Genomic DNA, 14,956 nt, shown 5'->3' with positions numbered 1-14,956 from the left:
GTTATCACAAAAATATGGTGTTCTTCATAATGGATTCCAGATACTTAAACATACTGGTGTGATTGTGTGCTTTCGAGTCACCTCTGACTTCAAGTTATCTCTGACTTTGAGTCATCTCTGACTCCAACCATTACCAGGATTTTTCTGGTAAGATCTATTCACAAGGGTTTTGCCATCGCCTTCCTCTGCAACCATGAGAGGGTGACAAGGTCAGTCAGTGAGTTTCCATGGTTAAACAGCAATTTGAACTCTAGTCTCCTGAACTCCTAGTCCATCACTCAAATAACTGCAAATATGCAATCTAGATTTAACTAAGTTTTAAAAGGAAGACAAGAAACATTAAGATGACAGAAGAACACTATTTTACTGACAAGCCTACAATTTAACATAAGAAGTCACCTTGTAGATCAAGCCAAAGGCCCAGCTCATCCAGCAGTCTGTTACTGCGTGGCCATTCAGATGTTTCTAGGAAACACAACCCTCTAAATACAAACCTTTTACAAACATGTTAAAATAATAATAATAATAATAATAATAATAATAATAATGTTTATTTATATTTCCTGCCTCTCTCAAGGATTGAAGCGGGATTACATCATTAAAATGATACAATACAATCCAGAAAAGCAATCTATAAAATACTAATACTGAAATACATATTCCTATTAGTTCCTTAAAATATCCAATCATTAAATAGTTATACAGTCATAATCAGGGTGGAGTCTTAAGCATAGCCTCTTATACTAAATCTGATGGATAAGCCCGCTGGAAGTGATCCGTCTTAAGTGCCTTCTTAATGGCATCTAAGGTGGTAATAAGACGGATCTCTTCTGGTAGACTATTCCACAATTTAGGGACTGCGGCAGTAAATGCTCTATGGAAAGTTGTGGTTAATCAAATGTTACAGTATTCCAACAAATTCTTCCCAGATGTTCTAAGTGTGCAGGGCGGATTATGTAGGGAGAGGCCTTCCCGCAAGTAACTTGGGTCCGACTGTGGACTCAAAACAAGTCCTATTGTTGATACTCCTCTGTTGCAAAGATTCTTATTCTTTATTTTCTGTCGTTCCGCAAGGAAGTATCTGTTCTTAATCCATGGCTGCTCAGATCAGGAGTTTTTACTTTCAAAAGTCCAAGTTATATTACAATAAACCTACAAGAACTTTTACACTTTTTAAACTTACACTTTTGACACCAAAGACTCCTGGCTCTTACTCTGAATGAACCAGCATATTAGTGTATGATTGCTGCTTGCTCCTGCTGCTAAGTAAAGTGGGCCTTTGGTATCCGTAGGGGATCCATTCTGGACCACACCATGGATACCAAAATCCGTGGATGCTCAAATCCCACTGTCCTTAATAGTGGCGTGGCTATGTGGCCATACAACGATTAGGCTTAATGGGACAAGAGTACCTTGCCTCCCCTCCCTCCCTCCTCCTTCTCTCCCACCCTCCTTCCCTCCTTATCTCTTTACCTGCTTCCTCCGAAGCTTCTGCCCCGGTTTACTGTGGGGCTGAAGTCTGCTGCCCAGTCAGCTGAGGCGGAGGTTTGAGTCTCAGAGCTCTGTCCCCAGGCCTAGCACCTAGGACGGAGCCTCTGGGATCTGAAACCCAAGCCCTGGCCTTAGTGCTGGCTCCCTCTGGCCAACGGGGTTCCAAAGGGGCCAAGGCTGGGGCTTGGGTTTCGGAGCCCAGAGGCTTCCTCCCTGGTGCTAGGCCTGGGAACAGGGCTCCAAGACTCAAACCTTGTCCCTGGTCCCCGCTGACTGGGTAGCAAACTCTGCCCCTACAGCCAGGCCAGGGCAGAAGTCTCGGACAAACAAGTTAAGAAGATAAGAAGAGAGGGAGGGAGGGAGGGAGGGAGGGGGGTAAGGAAAGAAGAAGGGAGGGAAGGACGGGGAGTGACTTTTGTCCTAATAGTGGCACAGCTGCATGTGCTCTGTCACTGGGGAAAATACGGGCTTGTCATCCACAAATGCTCAAATCTACAGATGGCAAATCTGTGTATAAAGAAGGCCCACTGTATGTTAATTAAATATCTTAATTTTGTACATCTTACAAGCTTACTAAATGCATAAGAACCCAGCTACTAAGGTTTATTTTTAATTTTAATGATAATGGTTTAAAGGTTTCATAGTTGAGAGAGATTTCCCTATTTGGACAACCTTTATTCAAAACTCTTGCAGGGAGTTTTAGTTTGAAACCTCAAGGTCTAAAAAAGGAATGAAGGTGGAATACCCGTTTTGTTTCTTTACATGCCATGTTAGTGCTCCATCACAAACTATTATGTTTTCTCTTAATTGACTCTTTTTTTGGAGCTTTTTGGAGCTCAGATCTGGGGTGACTGCGGGTCCACAATGCGAATTCACATTATAACGTGAATGTGTTATCAGACAAGATTCTTTTCTATGGGCGCTCTTTCTGTGGCGCTTCCGCAGTGATTCCAAAGTGACTCCTCCTTTTGGTAAAATCAGAAAAAAAGTGAATTCACATAATTCGCTTTCAAGCTCACTTTGATTTCACTTCGAATTGGTCTGGTGTGGAAGATCACTCGAATGTCTCCCCTCTTGGCCCCCTGCATCCTGCTCCTCCACCCCCCCTCCTGCTTCATGCCATCTCGTCCTCTCTGCCACCCTGCGACCTATCCCATCATCCCCTGCCTTCTCCTGCATCCGAACCCTGGTTCCTGTGACCCCGTGACCTATTCAATCATCCCCTGCCTTCTCCTGCATCCGAACCCTGGCCCCAGTGACCCCCTGCGACCTATCCCATCATCCCCTGCCTTCTCCTGCATCCGAACCCTGGCCCCAGTGACCCTGAGACCGATCCCATCATCCCCCGCCTTCTCCTGCATCCGGATCCTGGCCCCAGTGACCCCGAGACCTATCCCATCATCCCCTGCCTTCTCCTGCATCCGAATCCTGGCCCCAGTGACCCCTGAGACCGATCCCATCATCCCCTGCCTTCCCCTGCATCCAAACCCTGGCCCCAGTGACCCCCTGCGACCCATCCCATCATCCCCTGCCTTCTCCTGCATCCGAACCCTGGCCCCAGTGACCCCCTGCGACCTATCCCATCATCCTTGACTACTCCTTCAGTCTGATGAAGGATAACAGCTAAGGAGGGGGCAGGGAAGGAAGACAGCATCCAGAGCCCCACTGAGCATGCACAACGGTCCCAATTCGAATGGTTGAATCCGCATGATATGGACCGGTGTGGTAATACAATGTGCACTCACTCCGCTTTGCGTGAATCTGCACTACGTGACTTGCCTTGGATTCGATTCCCCCTCGATTCGGAAGGGCAACCAGGTGTGATAAAACATTCACGTTACGACGTGAATTCGTATAGCTGAACCAGGAGTCACCCTGGATCTGAGCTCCAAAAAGCCCTGTGTGATATACTCCTCTGTTCCATACTAAGTACACCTGACTCATTCAAAATTTCCTCACAGCCCCCTATTTTTCATCACCTTCCTCTCCTCTGGGCATGTTCCTCTTTGTCAATGTTTCTTAAACTGCAATGCCCAAAAAGGGAAGTGATCTTCCAGATTAACAGAGCACAGCCATGATTTCCCATAACCTGGATACCAGGCTTCTCTTGATAAAATTAAACTTTTTAGCCCTTGCCATATCATTACATGCTGCCTCATTTTGTGGTCTATGATAACCTCCTATATACTTTTACATTTATCGCTTGCAATTTTATGAGTTTTGGCAGAATTCTTCATCCTAATAAGATCACCCTGAATCATGTTTCTGTTTAAGCTTTTAGACAGCCTTACTTTGATTAAGTGATTTCTAAAATGGGTGAACAACACTGGGCTTAGGACAGAAACCTGTAACATCAGCTTGTCACTTCTCTCTGGGATGATGAAGTACTGTTGATAAACCCTCTCAGGTTACAAGGCATCAACAAGCTTCAATTTCACCCAACAGAGCATCACCTAATCTGCCTCACTGGAGATCTTGTGAAAAGCTTTGCAAAAATTGAGAAGTACTGTGCTTAAAGAAGAGAGCCAGCATGGTGTAGAGTTTGAGCACTGGTCTAAGACTGTGGAGATCACGGTTCAGTTCTCCATGCAGCTATAGAGACCCACTGGGTGATCTTGGGTGAGTCATACACTCTCAGCCCCAGAAAACCCTGTGATAGGTTCATTTCACGGTTGCCATAAATCAGAAATGACTTGAAGGCATACAACAACAAAACACTAAAAGAATTCCCCTGACTTATCAGGCTAGGAACTCTATAAAAAATAGAGATATTAGTCTGGCATGACTTGTTCTTGGGAAACTGATGAGGGGGTGTCAGTGATCATAGTTTTTTATTAATTATGTGATATACATGCTTACAGAATGACTGCTTAATAATCTGTTGTGCCTGTGCTCTAAAATCTGCAGGGAAATACTGTCTCTTGATTCTGCCACTATCCCAGGCATATCTAGTGAGCATACAAAAGAAAGTCTTCTTGGTGGATGCTCCCAAGTTATGGAATTTCCCTTCTTGGGAACCCAAGTTGGCCCCTCTCTGCTGTTTTTTCACTGCCATATAAAGACCTTTTTATTTAAGGAAGCTTTTAGTTTTTTTTTTGTTTTTTCAACAGATAAAAAATTTAATGGGGGAGTGTGGTGTTTTTATTTTATTATGTTTTAAGCATTGTTTTTTATGTTTTTTAAATTTTATTTTACTGGTGTTTTAAACTGTTTTTAACCTGTGCTTTTTAAAATAGAAATTTAGTTTAATTGTGTTTTAACTTTTGCATCAACAGTTTTGTAATTATATTGTGCTTTTAAAATGTTGTATGCTGCACCTTGGATCATGTGTTGAGAAAACAGCAGACTAAAATAAAATAAAATAACACAGCTTTTCTGGTATCATCTTCAAGGCAACCAGGTGGTATTTGCCTAGATTCCCTTTCTCCTTCCTTTTAGAAAATGAGTATAATATCTGCTGCTCACATCTAGTCTTGTGACACTTGACCTACACTCCTGTAATGAGAAATAATTTTAGAGGATTATTTATTTGTTCGCTTAATTTTCTATGACTGAAGGTTTCTGTATGTAATGGGATTAATTCCTGGAGTTAAAAACGGCAGTTATCAGGAGCGGGTGGTGGAAGAAAAGGAGGAAACTAAGTGCTTTCCTTCCACTCAGTTTTCACCTTCAGATATGACTAATGTGGCTTTGCTTTAATTGGCAAAGAAGAGAAGGTAACCCAATGAATCAGAATTTATTCTAAACAGTACTGGATATTTCTAAAGTAGAAGTATCACGGCACCATGAATGACTCAATCATTTTCCTGAGAGTTATTACTTGCAGCGATGAAGCAATGTTAATTAGATAATGGCCCACTGCCAGCTAATATTGGCATGACCTACAATACCCTTGGCTGACAGCCATGTATGTCTCTCTATCACACTTTTTGGGAGGATGGGGGAGGTTAATCTAGATGGGAAGTGGAAACCATTAAAAATATTTCCAAGTGCTATTTAACGCCTTATCATGAATTAAAAGCTTAATGAAATGCCTTGTTAAAAGGAAGGAAGACTGGTTTCTATGATTAAATAAAGCAAAGAACAACAGGAATAAGGATTAAACCAACTCAACAGTATTAACCTGTTTCTCAGGAAATAATTGATTCAGTTTGAATTTGACACAAGACATTACTAGATGTATATGCAGAAAAGGTTATGCTGCTCTGCAGGCAGGAAAGTTGACATGAAGACCAGATGAGCTTTTATTGACTCATTGAAACTAATGAATAAAAAGGAACAAACCTCATCATGTGACCATATATACACACATTCACTTAGGTTTTTTCTTTTTATGACAGGATTGGGCTGCATGCCTGTGTACACTCACCTGGGAGAAAGACCAACTCTACTAAATGGGACTTAACCCCTGTGTAGACATTGGTATGGGGCAATTCCTTTGGAAATCAGGAGCACTCTGACATTTTGTAAGCCTTGCTGGGCTCCTGCTATTAAGTGAGAAGGGAGGGAGAAGCAGTTTTCACTGGACCCTTCCTCTTGGATTTTGCTTTAAAAATACAGCACAAAGCACATTTCCCTCCCATTGTTATTCATAGAATCATAGAATTGTAGAGTTGGAATAGACCACAAAGGCCATCCAGTCCAACCCCCTGCCATGCAGGAAATCTCAATCAAAGCATCCCTGACAGATGGCTATCCAGCCTCTGCTTAAAGACCTCCAAAGAAGGAGACTCCACCACACTCTGAAGGAGTTTGTTCCACTGTCGAACAGACCTTACTGTCAGGAAGTTCCTCCTAATGTTAAGGTGTCCTGTAGCTTGCATCCATTGTTCCGGGTCCTGTTCTCTCCCTCCTCAATATGACATCCCTTCAAATATTTAAACAGGGCTATCATATCATCTCTTAATCTTCTTTTCTCCAGGCTAAACATCCCCAGCTCCCTAAGTCATTCCTCATAGGGCATGGTTTCCAGACCCTTCACCATTTTAGTCGCCCTCCTTTGGACACGCTCCAGTTTCTCAATGTCCATTTTGAATTGTGGTGCCCAGAACTGGACACAATATTCCAGGTGGGGCCTGACCAAAGCAGAATAGAGTGGTGCTATTACTTCTCTTGATCTAGACACTATACTTTTATTGATGCAGCCTAAAATTGCATTGATCTTGTTAGCTGCCGCATCACACTGTTCACTCATTTGTGGTCAACTTGGACTCCTAGATCCCTTTCACATGTAGTCTCCTCATTCAGCCAGGTGTCCCCCATCCTATATCTGTGCATTTTATTTTTCCGCCCTACAGTTCTCCGTGCTCAACTTCATTTTCTTAGCTTTGGCCCAACTTTCTAGTCTATTCAGGTCATTTTGAATTTTGATCCTGTCCTCTGGAGTATTAGCTATTCCTCCTAACTTGGTGTCATCTGCAAATTTGATGAGTATGCCCCCAATTTTGTCATCCAAGTCATTGATAAAGATGTTGAATAACAGTGGCCCCAGGACAGAGCCCTGTGGGACCCCACTGGTCACTTCTCTCCAGGATGAAAAGGAGCCATTGTTGAGCACCCCTTGGGTTTGGCCAGGCAACCAATTACAAATCCATGTAACAGTTACCTTGTCTAGCCCACAATTTACAAGCTTGTTTGCAAGAATGTCATGGGAAACCTTGTCAAAGGCCTTACTGAAATCAAGATCTACTGTATCCACAGCATTCCCTTCACGTACCTAGCTGGTAATTTTATCAAAGAAAGAGATCAGATTTGTGTGGCATGACTTGTTTCTCTGAAACCCATGTTGACTTTTTGTGATTATGGAATTGTCATCTAAATGTTCAGACTCTCTGTTTAATGATCTGTTCTTGAATCTTTCCTGGTATGGATGTCAGACTAACTGGATAATTGTTGAGATCTCCCCCCCCCCCCCTTTTGAAGATGGGGACAATGTTTGCCCTCCTCCAGTCTCCTGGGACTTCTGTTCTCCAGGAGTTTTCAAAGATTATTGCCAATGGCTCCGATATTACATTTGCCAGTTCTTTTAATACCCTTGGATGTAGTTCATCTGTTCCTAGAGACTTAAATTCATTCCTGTACTAACTCTTTACTTTACTGTGCTGAAATTCCCCTATTCTGTCCTCTGCTCCATTATTCTCAGGTTGAACACCCTTTGCCTTTTCTGAGAAGACTCAAGCAAAGAAGGTGTTGAGTAATTGAGTAATTCTGCCTTTTCTCTGTCCCCTGTTAGCATTTTGTCATCTTCTCCACGTAGTGGCCCTACCATTTCCTTCTTCTTCCTTTTGCTGCGGATATAGCCAAAAAAGCCCTTTTTATTGTTTTTAACCTCTCTAACAAGCCTGAGATTTGAATCACAGTTATTTCTCCTAAAGTAAATGGTTGGCATTCTGTACTGCAGCTACAGATTCCCAAACTAGAGTTATTAATCCATAAGTACTTCATATTAGCTAGTTATAACTGTGGCATTATTGTCACAATGATAAATGTTTCACCAAGCCCACCTTAACAGACAAGACCTGCACTGAGCGAAGGATGTCTGTTCAGCTGTCCATCAGGGTACAGAAGGATAATGTTTCTATCTCTTTCCACAAGTGAGCGAACCTGTGACAATCAGAAGCAGGACCCCATTACTGTTGCTTACCACAGTCTTGCTTCCTGATGGGAAGGACAGAAATGCTATCCTCCTATGCCCTGATTGTCAGGCGAAGAGACCTTCATCTCTGTGTGTGACTGCTGCTTGTTTTGTGCAGCTGGGATAGCTAGAAAATGTTACTTAGCTATATATTTGGCTAGAATATCAGAAAATGTTTGTACATATAAAATAGTTTGCAAAGCCTTTTTGAAATGAATCCAATAATACTACTTTTATTAGTAAAGGAAGCAGCAATGTGCCATGAAAACACAATTCTTAATAAGAATATTCTGCTCTCCAATGTGGTTAAACAATAATGCGGTACCATACTCAGCTTACTAACTGCCTGCACAAGCTGAGCTTTAACGTTAGATTAAAAATCATAAAACAAGTAAACCAAAAACATGGAAAAACAGCATCTTAGTGTTGTGAATACATAGCAGACTTTCCTGCCCAAGCACTGTCCATGCCCCAAATCAGCAGATGCCACAGAAAAATAGGCAGCTACCACCAAGATCCCCACTTCCGAAATACAGTGGTGGCTCTCTTGGCAGGGCAGAACATCTTTCTTGGAAGGGAGGAATTGCAAGAGCAAATGCGGGTGCTGGAAAGAGCACAGCCTAAAGGTTGTGTGTTGCCCATCTCCTGATGTAAAGAAAACATAGAGATGATTTAAGGAAAGAGGAAACAACTCTGGGATACAGAATAGCCTGGGAAGCCAGCAACAACTGAAGTCAATGTAGAACTGACTTAAATGCAAGAGTTCAGTCTTTGCAGCAAGATTCCTGATTCTGCCTTTCCTGACAGTCTGCTGTGCTGCATAGTAAGCTTTATTAAACAACATGCAAGCATCAGTTTGGACTGTGCTGGGGATTGGGGGGGGGCGATACTTTTTTGTGCAAGAATTTGGTCTGGGTTATAAACTATAGGCACTGTACTAAAAATAGACCTTCTCTGCTCCACCCAGACAGCACAGGTAATGGCTGTGTCTAATGGAAAAAAGGTGTTGTTTTTTCCCCCACATACTAAGGCCTGGTACAGATGGGCCTTGTGGCACGTCTTGATGACGTGCTAGGGTTGCCTTAGGGCATCGCTTACAGATGCCCCGCAACCCTAGCACGTCTTTCATACGTCAAAATGGTGGCACCCTGTACAGATGGGTGCCGCCATTTTGACACGATGGACGCTTAGCATCTGCACATTGCGGCCCCATAATGACGTCATGAGTGCAGAGGAGACTATGGGGGTCAAGCAGACTGGCAGCTTGGAGAGCCCACTGGCCACTCCAGTCCCAGTAACTCCAGCCTCAGTTTGGCATGGCACCATGGCGACCAGATACCGCAGTCCTGAGGCCAGCTGCCACCGCCGTCCCAAATGGGCTGCTGGCCAGGAGCACTTTTTTTTTGCAGACAATGAAGAGATTTAAATCGTCCAAGATTTTCTATATTTGGGATCAATCACTGATCAGAGCAAAGATTGCAGTCAAGAAGAAGAAATCAGAAATCAGTGAGGACTTGGAATGGCGGCTATGAAAGAACTAGACAAGATCCCAAAGTGTAAAGATATATAATTAAATGCTAAAGTTAGGATTATCCGTGCCATCTTATTTCTCATTTGTATGTATGATTGTGAGAGTTGGACAGTGAAGAAAGCTGATAGGAAGAAAATCAACTCATTTGAGATGTGGTGCTGTAGTGGAAAAGAGTTCTAGGAATACTGTGAACCATCAAAAAGACCAGGTCCTAGAGCAGATCAGGCCCTGGAAACAAAGATCACTAAACTGAGGTTGTCATATTTTAGCCATATCATGAGAAGAAAGGACTCACTGGGGGGAAAAAAACCTATAATGCTTGGTTAAGAGGAGAGCAACAGAAAAAGATGAAGATCGCATTCCAGATGGATAGACTCAATCAAAGAAACCACTGCCACAAATTTGCAGGGGCTGAGCAGGGTGGTTGAGGATAGGATGACTTGGAGATCTCTCATTCATAGGGTTGCCATAGATTAAATTGCCTTGACTTGAAGGCAATTGACAACAACAAAAAGGAATGTAAACTAAAATCAGATTAAGATGGGAGAGGGATTGAATCTCATTGTTACAAATGCCCTTGTAATTAACCCTTAAGAAAGATACTTCTCAAAATGGCTATTCTGATAGTAAAAGTCCCTGGGAATATCTGCCTTTTTATTTATTTATTTTTTTGGCAAGGGTTGAAGGTGTACTTGTTGTAGACAGAGGGTTTTGGTTTGTGAGACCAAACAAGGGTAACAGAGAACTCAGTGAGTACCCTGAAGATGCACAACAGAATATCACAACCGTCAATGCATACTTGTTTGAATCTAGAAAACTGGAATTTTATTATTAATACTTATTGTTCACTGGCATGTTCTACTCCAATTACAATAATTTAGGTTTTAAAAGAATTAAAGCTTTTTCTGAGTGCAATGTCCCTAGAGGGCTGAAAGAGACAGGTAGCAGAAGGCAGAAATCATGAGGAAACGAAAGAGGCCAAACAACACACATATGGTCCAAGCCCCAGCCACTGCCAGGCCTGCCAAATACCTTTACATTTCAGATACTTCTGGTAGCTACTCTTAATCTAGGGCAGCTTCTCACTTTAGAATTTCATATGTACAAATGGATACTTATACAATACAAGATCCTACCAGAACTAGCACTCAAAATTCTCTAGCAGCCATGAAGGGTGCTGGAAGTAAATTTTTCCCAAGCTCAGGATCCTCCTGGCACAAAGTATCTCTTGTGGGTTGATATGAATGTTATAAAAGTGGAATTTTGCAGACCCACGTTTATTCACTTCCTCAAAGGCATCTATGTCACCTTTCTCATATTACAACATACGGTCCTTTTCATACATGGGTATATCTCAGCATGAGTGTGACTGTAAAATCAAATACTGTTTGTGTGCTACCACGAGAAATAGAAGTAATATTTTAAGCTTATGGAATCCACTTGATTTGTTTGTTGTACAAATAAATGCACAAGTAAGAGCTCAGGCCCAGGCTATCTGAAGGACTGTGTCTTCCCATATGAGCATGCCTGAGCTTTAAGATGTAGATTGTTTTAATATGTCCTGTTTGTTCTTTTAAACCAGTGGTTCCCAACCTGTGGGTTGGGACCCCTTTGTGGGTTGACTGATCCTTTCACAGGAGTCACCTAAGAAAACACATATTTGCATGTTGCAATGAAAATAATTTTTGGCTGGGGGTCACCACAACACAAGGAACTATAATAAAGGGTCACGGCATTAGGAAGGTTGAGAACCACTGTTTTAAACTGATGTGTGCTTTTAATTGGTGTTGTGTATTTGTAGGTCTGCTGTTGTTCCCTGCCTCAATCCATGAGGAGAAGCAGGTAAGAAATCACCACCACCACCATCATCACCTGCAAGGGTGGTTTTTTGACCTCACAGCAAGTGATGTGCTGCAGTGTCGGCCAAATCAGGCAGCAGAGTAGCAAGCATGTGTGACTAGCCATCTGGCATTGGAACAGAGGGCCCAAGGTAATGGGAGGAGATTGGGGCAGCTCTGAGGCCAGGATACTCTAGGCCAGGGGTTCCCAACCAATGCTCCTTAGGGCTCTGCGCACACTTCCCAGGTGTTCCGTGGCTCCTCCAGGAAAATGGAAGAAATAAAAATTGAATGAAATTAAAGAAAAAAATATTTTTATATATTTTCCTAAATACTAGTAACTTGTAAGACATAGAGTAGGCCTCTTAGGGGCTCCACCATAGAAATAAGGGCTCCATGAGTCAAAAAGATTGGGAACTCCTGCTTTAGGCTGTGCCTGGAGTATCCTGGCCAGTGAAGACATGACCCTGGTTACTATTTCTGAGTTTTCTTTCTGTAAATAACAAAACAAAACAAAACACACACACCATGAGGGAGAAAGATTTCCCAATAATTCTTCATTTTTGAAAGTGGGATACACTTTTCTGTTCCAGGCGTCATCAAGTATTAAGGTAGAAAAATGTCTCCCTGTTTTGTTTTTTTTTAAAAAGAATAGAAACCAATCCAGAGAAGCAGAGTCAAGTGCCCTTGATCTGACACCATATACACATGGTTCTGTTTTGGGACATTTTGTTTCCTCAAAATAAGAGCTTGGAAAAGAAACTCCTTTTTAGATTCCAACTCCTAGAGCCTTCCATGCTAGAAGTTTCTGACAGCTATGTTTAAAAAAAAAAACACATAAATTTTCAAAGCTCAGCCTACATTACAGTGGAATTGTGGTTGGAATTTTCAGAATTTGTATTCTTAAAAAAATAAAAGTACTGCAAGGGGTTCACTGTGTTCACAAAGTTGAATTTTCTGAACCTTCCCCTGCTTTTCCTCTTCCTTCCTGCTCAACGCCTCCTTGTTCTTTCTTGGCCGGTTCCTTTGCTCTTCTCCATGTCACCCTGCAGACCACAGGAAGCCTGATACTACATCATATCCTACCTTCTCTCCCAGGAATAACACTCACTCTCACAGACATGTGAAGCTTTGAGATGTATCTTTTAAAGAACTTTAGGTTTTGCAAACTCTGAACTGCTAGATGTCAGCCAGTCTGTCTACCTGTCTCCTGGCATATTAGAGGATTTTCTCTTAAAGTGTTAGAAGGACAATGACATACTGTACATACTGTACCTCCTCTGGCAGGCTGACAACCAGGTCATTTTCCGTCTGTCCAACCAACACCTGCAAGAAGTATTCGCTGCATGCAGCCAGCACAGCCCGGTGGGCTCGGAACTCTTTCCCCTCCACAAGCAAAGTCACATCACAGAGAATATCCTGCTTCCGCTGGTCATTGAGGCACAGGAGGATATTGGTACAATGGACTGTTGACTCATACACATACATGGGGGATTCAGTCTTCTCATCCACAGACATTCCGTTCACACCCTAAAATAGAAACAACAAACAATAAAGTAGAGATATAAGGACTGGAGAGAAGTAGTCATGCGGCTAGCAAAGAAAGGAAGATTACATCATGATTTCTGTGTCCTGCATGGTTCAGCCAGCTCTCTGTAAAACTGCTGATCGGCACTTTAATTCTTAGCTAGAACAAAGAGCTCAAGAAATCTCCCTCTCTTTCTCTCTTCCTCTGGAAAGACAATTGTATTATAAGCTTTTACTCTAGCCACTTAGTTGGCGCTCTCTTTCCACACAATATTGAATGAGATATTTGGCACATTAAAAAGAAAGGTTGAAGGCCATCAATCAACACTGTTTTAATAGATATGAGATTTCCCAGGAAGGTTGGGGTGGGTGAGAAGGAGATACAATAAAAACAATGGTTTGTGTCTTTTGACACGAGTAGGCTATTCAACCCATAATCTATGCTTTTTAGAGTTATGGCATCCAACTGGAATTTATTTGCACTATTTAGAGTAAATGATATGACACAACAATGGATGAGAATCTATGTTTGAAATTCACATCGCACACAAAGAGAACATTTGTCAATGTAACAAGAGTTGGGCAGTGGGACTCACCCCACATAGGCACTGAAGCTGCTGGATGAGAGGTTGTGTCTTTAGGAAATTAAGGAGTGTAAGAAGAGCCAGCATGATATTGAGGTTTGAGCAATGGAGTATGACTCTGGAGACCAGGGTTTGAATCCTGACTTGGCCATGGAAACCCACTGGGTGACCTTGACAAATCACATTTTCTCAGCTTCTGAGGAAGGCAAAGGCCTCCTTTGAACAAATTCTGCCAAGAAAACTCAGTGATAGGTTCATTTTAGGGAAACAATTAGATGGCACACAACCACAACACGTGTAATAAACTGTCTTATAATCAGCTCTGATAATTGGTCCATCTGAATGTACATAACTGACAGTGACCCTTCTGTGTCAGGTAAGAGTCCTTCCCAACCCTGGCTGGCAATGCCGGAGAGTGGACCTGCAGCCTTCAGCAACCAAAGCAGATGATTGATATCAAATCACCAGAGTAATTCCAACACCTTAAAGGACTGAATTTAAAAAATAAATAAAAATAAAGGCCTGGATAAAGTGTGACCTTGCAGATATTGTTTGACTGCATCAGCCCTAGCTAGCACAAACAATGGTGTGGAATGCTGGGTACTGCACTTTGCCCACCCCTGTCTTCACATAATGGCTTGGAAATGAATGTTCTGCCTGCTTCTGTTACCACTTTCCCAGAATACTACTTTGCATTTAAATAAAAATTTTCATCAGTGTTTAAAGCACTTTACAGACATTATCAAAATAATCTGTATAAAGCTATGATAGGACTGGGTCAGTAATGTTCATAATAGAAGGAGTTGCCTGAGGCAACTTAGAATTTGTGGGTAAGGTGAGATTCAAACCAGGAACATCCTAGCTTAAAAGTTAACAGCTTTAGGGCTCCAATCCCATGTCTTCCACGTAGACATGCACTGGGAATATGCCACAGAATTACTTTTGCTGTCACAATGCTTCTCTACATTCACTCCGTGTTTCCTATGTTAGTGGCAGACGTTAGCACCAATTGCATGTATTCCAAAAAGAAGTGAGTGTCAACCAGTGAATATAGAAGTGGCTGAGTCCATTAGATTGACAGCTCCTTCGGTAATTAACAAAATAAAAGTGCATATACAAAACAATATGACAAAAATATTTTACCATCACATAAAATCCCAGAAAAAAAATGAGGCTTTATTTTTTTTTTCCTGCTGGAACTTTTAAACTTTTTTTTTTACAATGTAAATAGATGTAACCCGAGAACCAGCACAAATGCTATATTAAAAGGTACTGAAGTACAAAATATTCCTGAGAGGACTATCTTACTTTCCCCATTCAAACAAATGCATTTCAGTTTCCTGAAACTGAA

The 14,956-nt window shown here is 42.0% G+C and overlaps 1 protein-coding gene across 2 annotated transcripts in view; it reads right to left on the bottom strand.

The window, feature by feature from the left end:
* LOC149311292 (transcription regulator protein BACH2-like) overlaps window positions 1-14,956 on the bottom strand; it is a 246,561-nt gene that overhangs the window by 53,972 nt on the left and 177,633 nt on the right. For both annotated transcript variants that reach the window (XM_089530723.1, XM_089530724.1), the window contains exon 3: window positions 12,770-13,024. In XM_089530723.1, coding sequence (XP_089386849.1) covers window positions 12,770-13,012 — 243 coding nt within the window. In that variant the 5' untranslated portion in view covers window positions 13,013-13,024. The remainder of the gene's footprint in view (window positions 1-12,769; window positions 13,025-14,956) is intronic.

The sequence above is a fragment of the Sceloporus occidentalis genome, unplaced genomic scaffold, assembly GCF_023333645.1.
Source record: "Sceloporus occidentalis isolate IW3139 unplaced genomic scaffold, rSceOcc1.0.p SCAF_6, whole genome shotgun sequence".
NCBI lineage: Eukaryota > Metazoa > Chordata > Lepidosauria > Squamata > Phrynosomatidae > Sceloporus > Sceloporus occidentalis.
The sequence above is the reverse complement of the archived record's forward strand: the minus strand, read 5'-3'. Positions and strand labels throughout refer to the sequence as shown.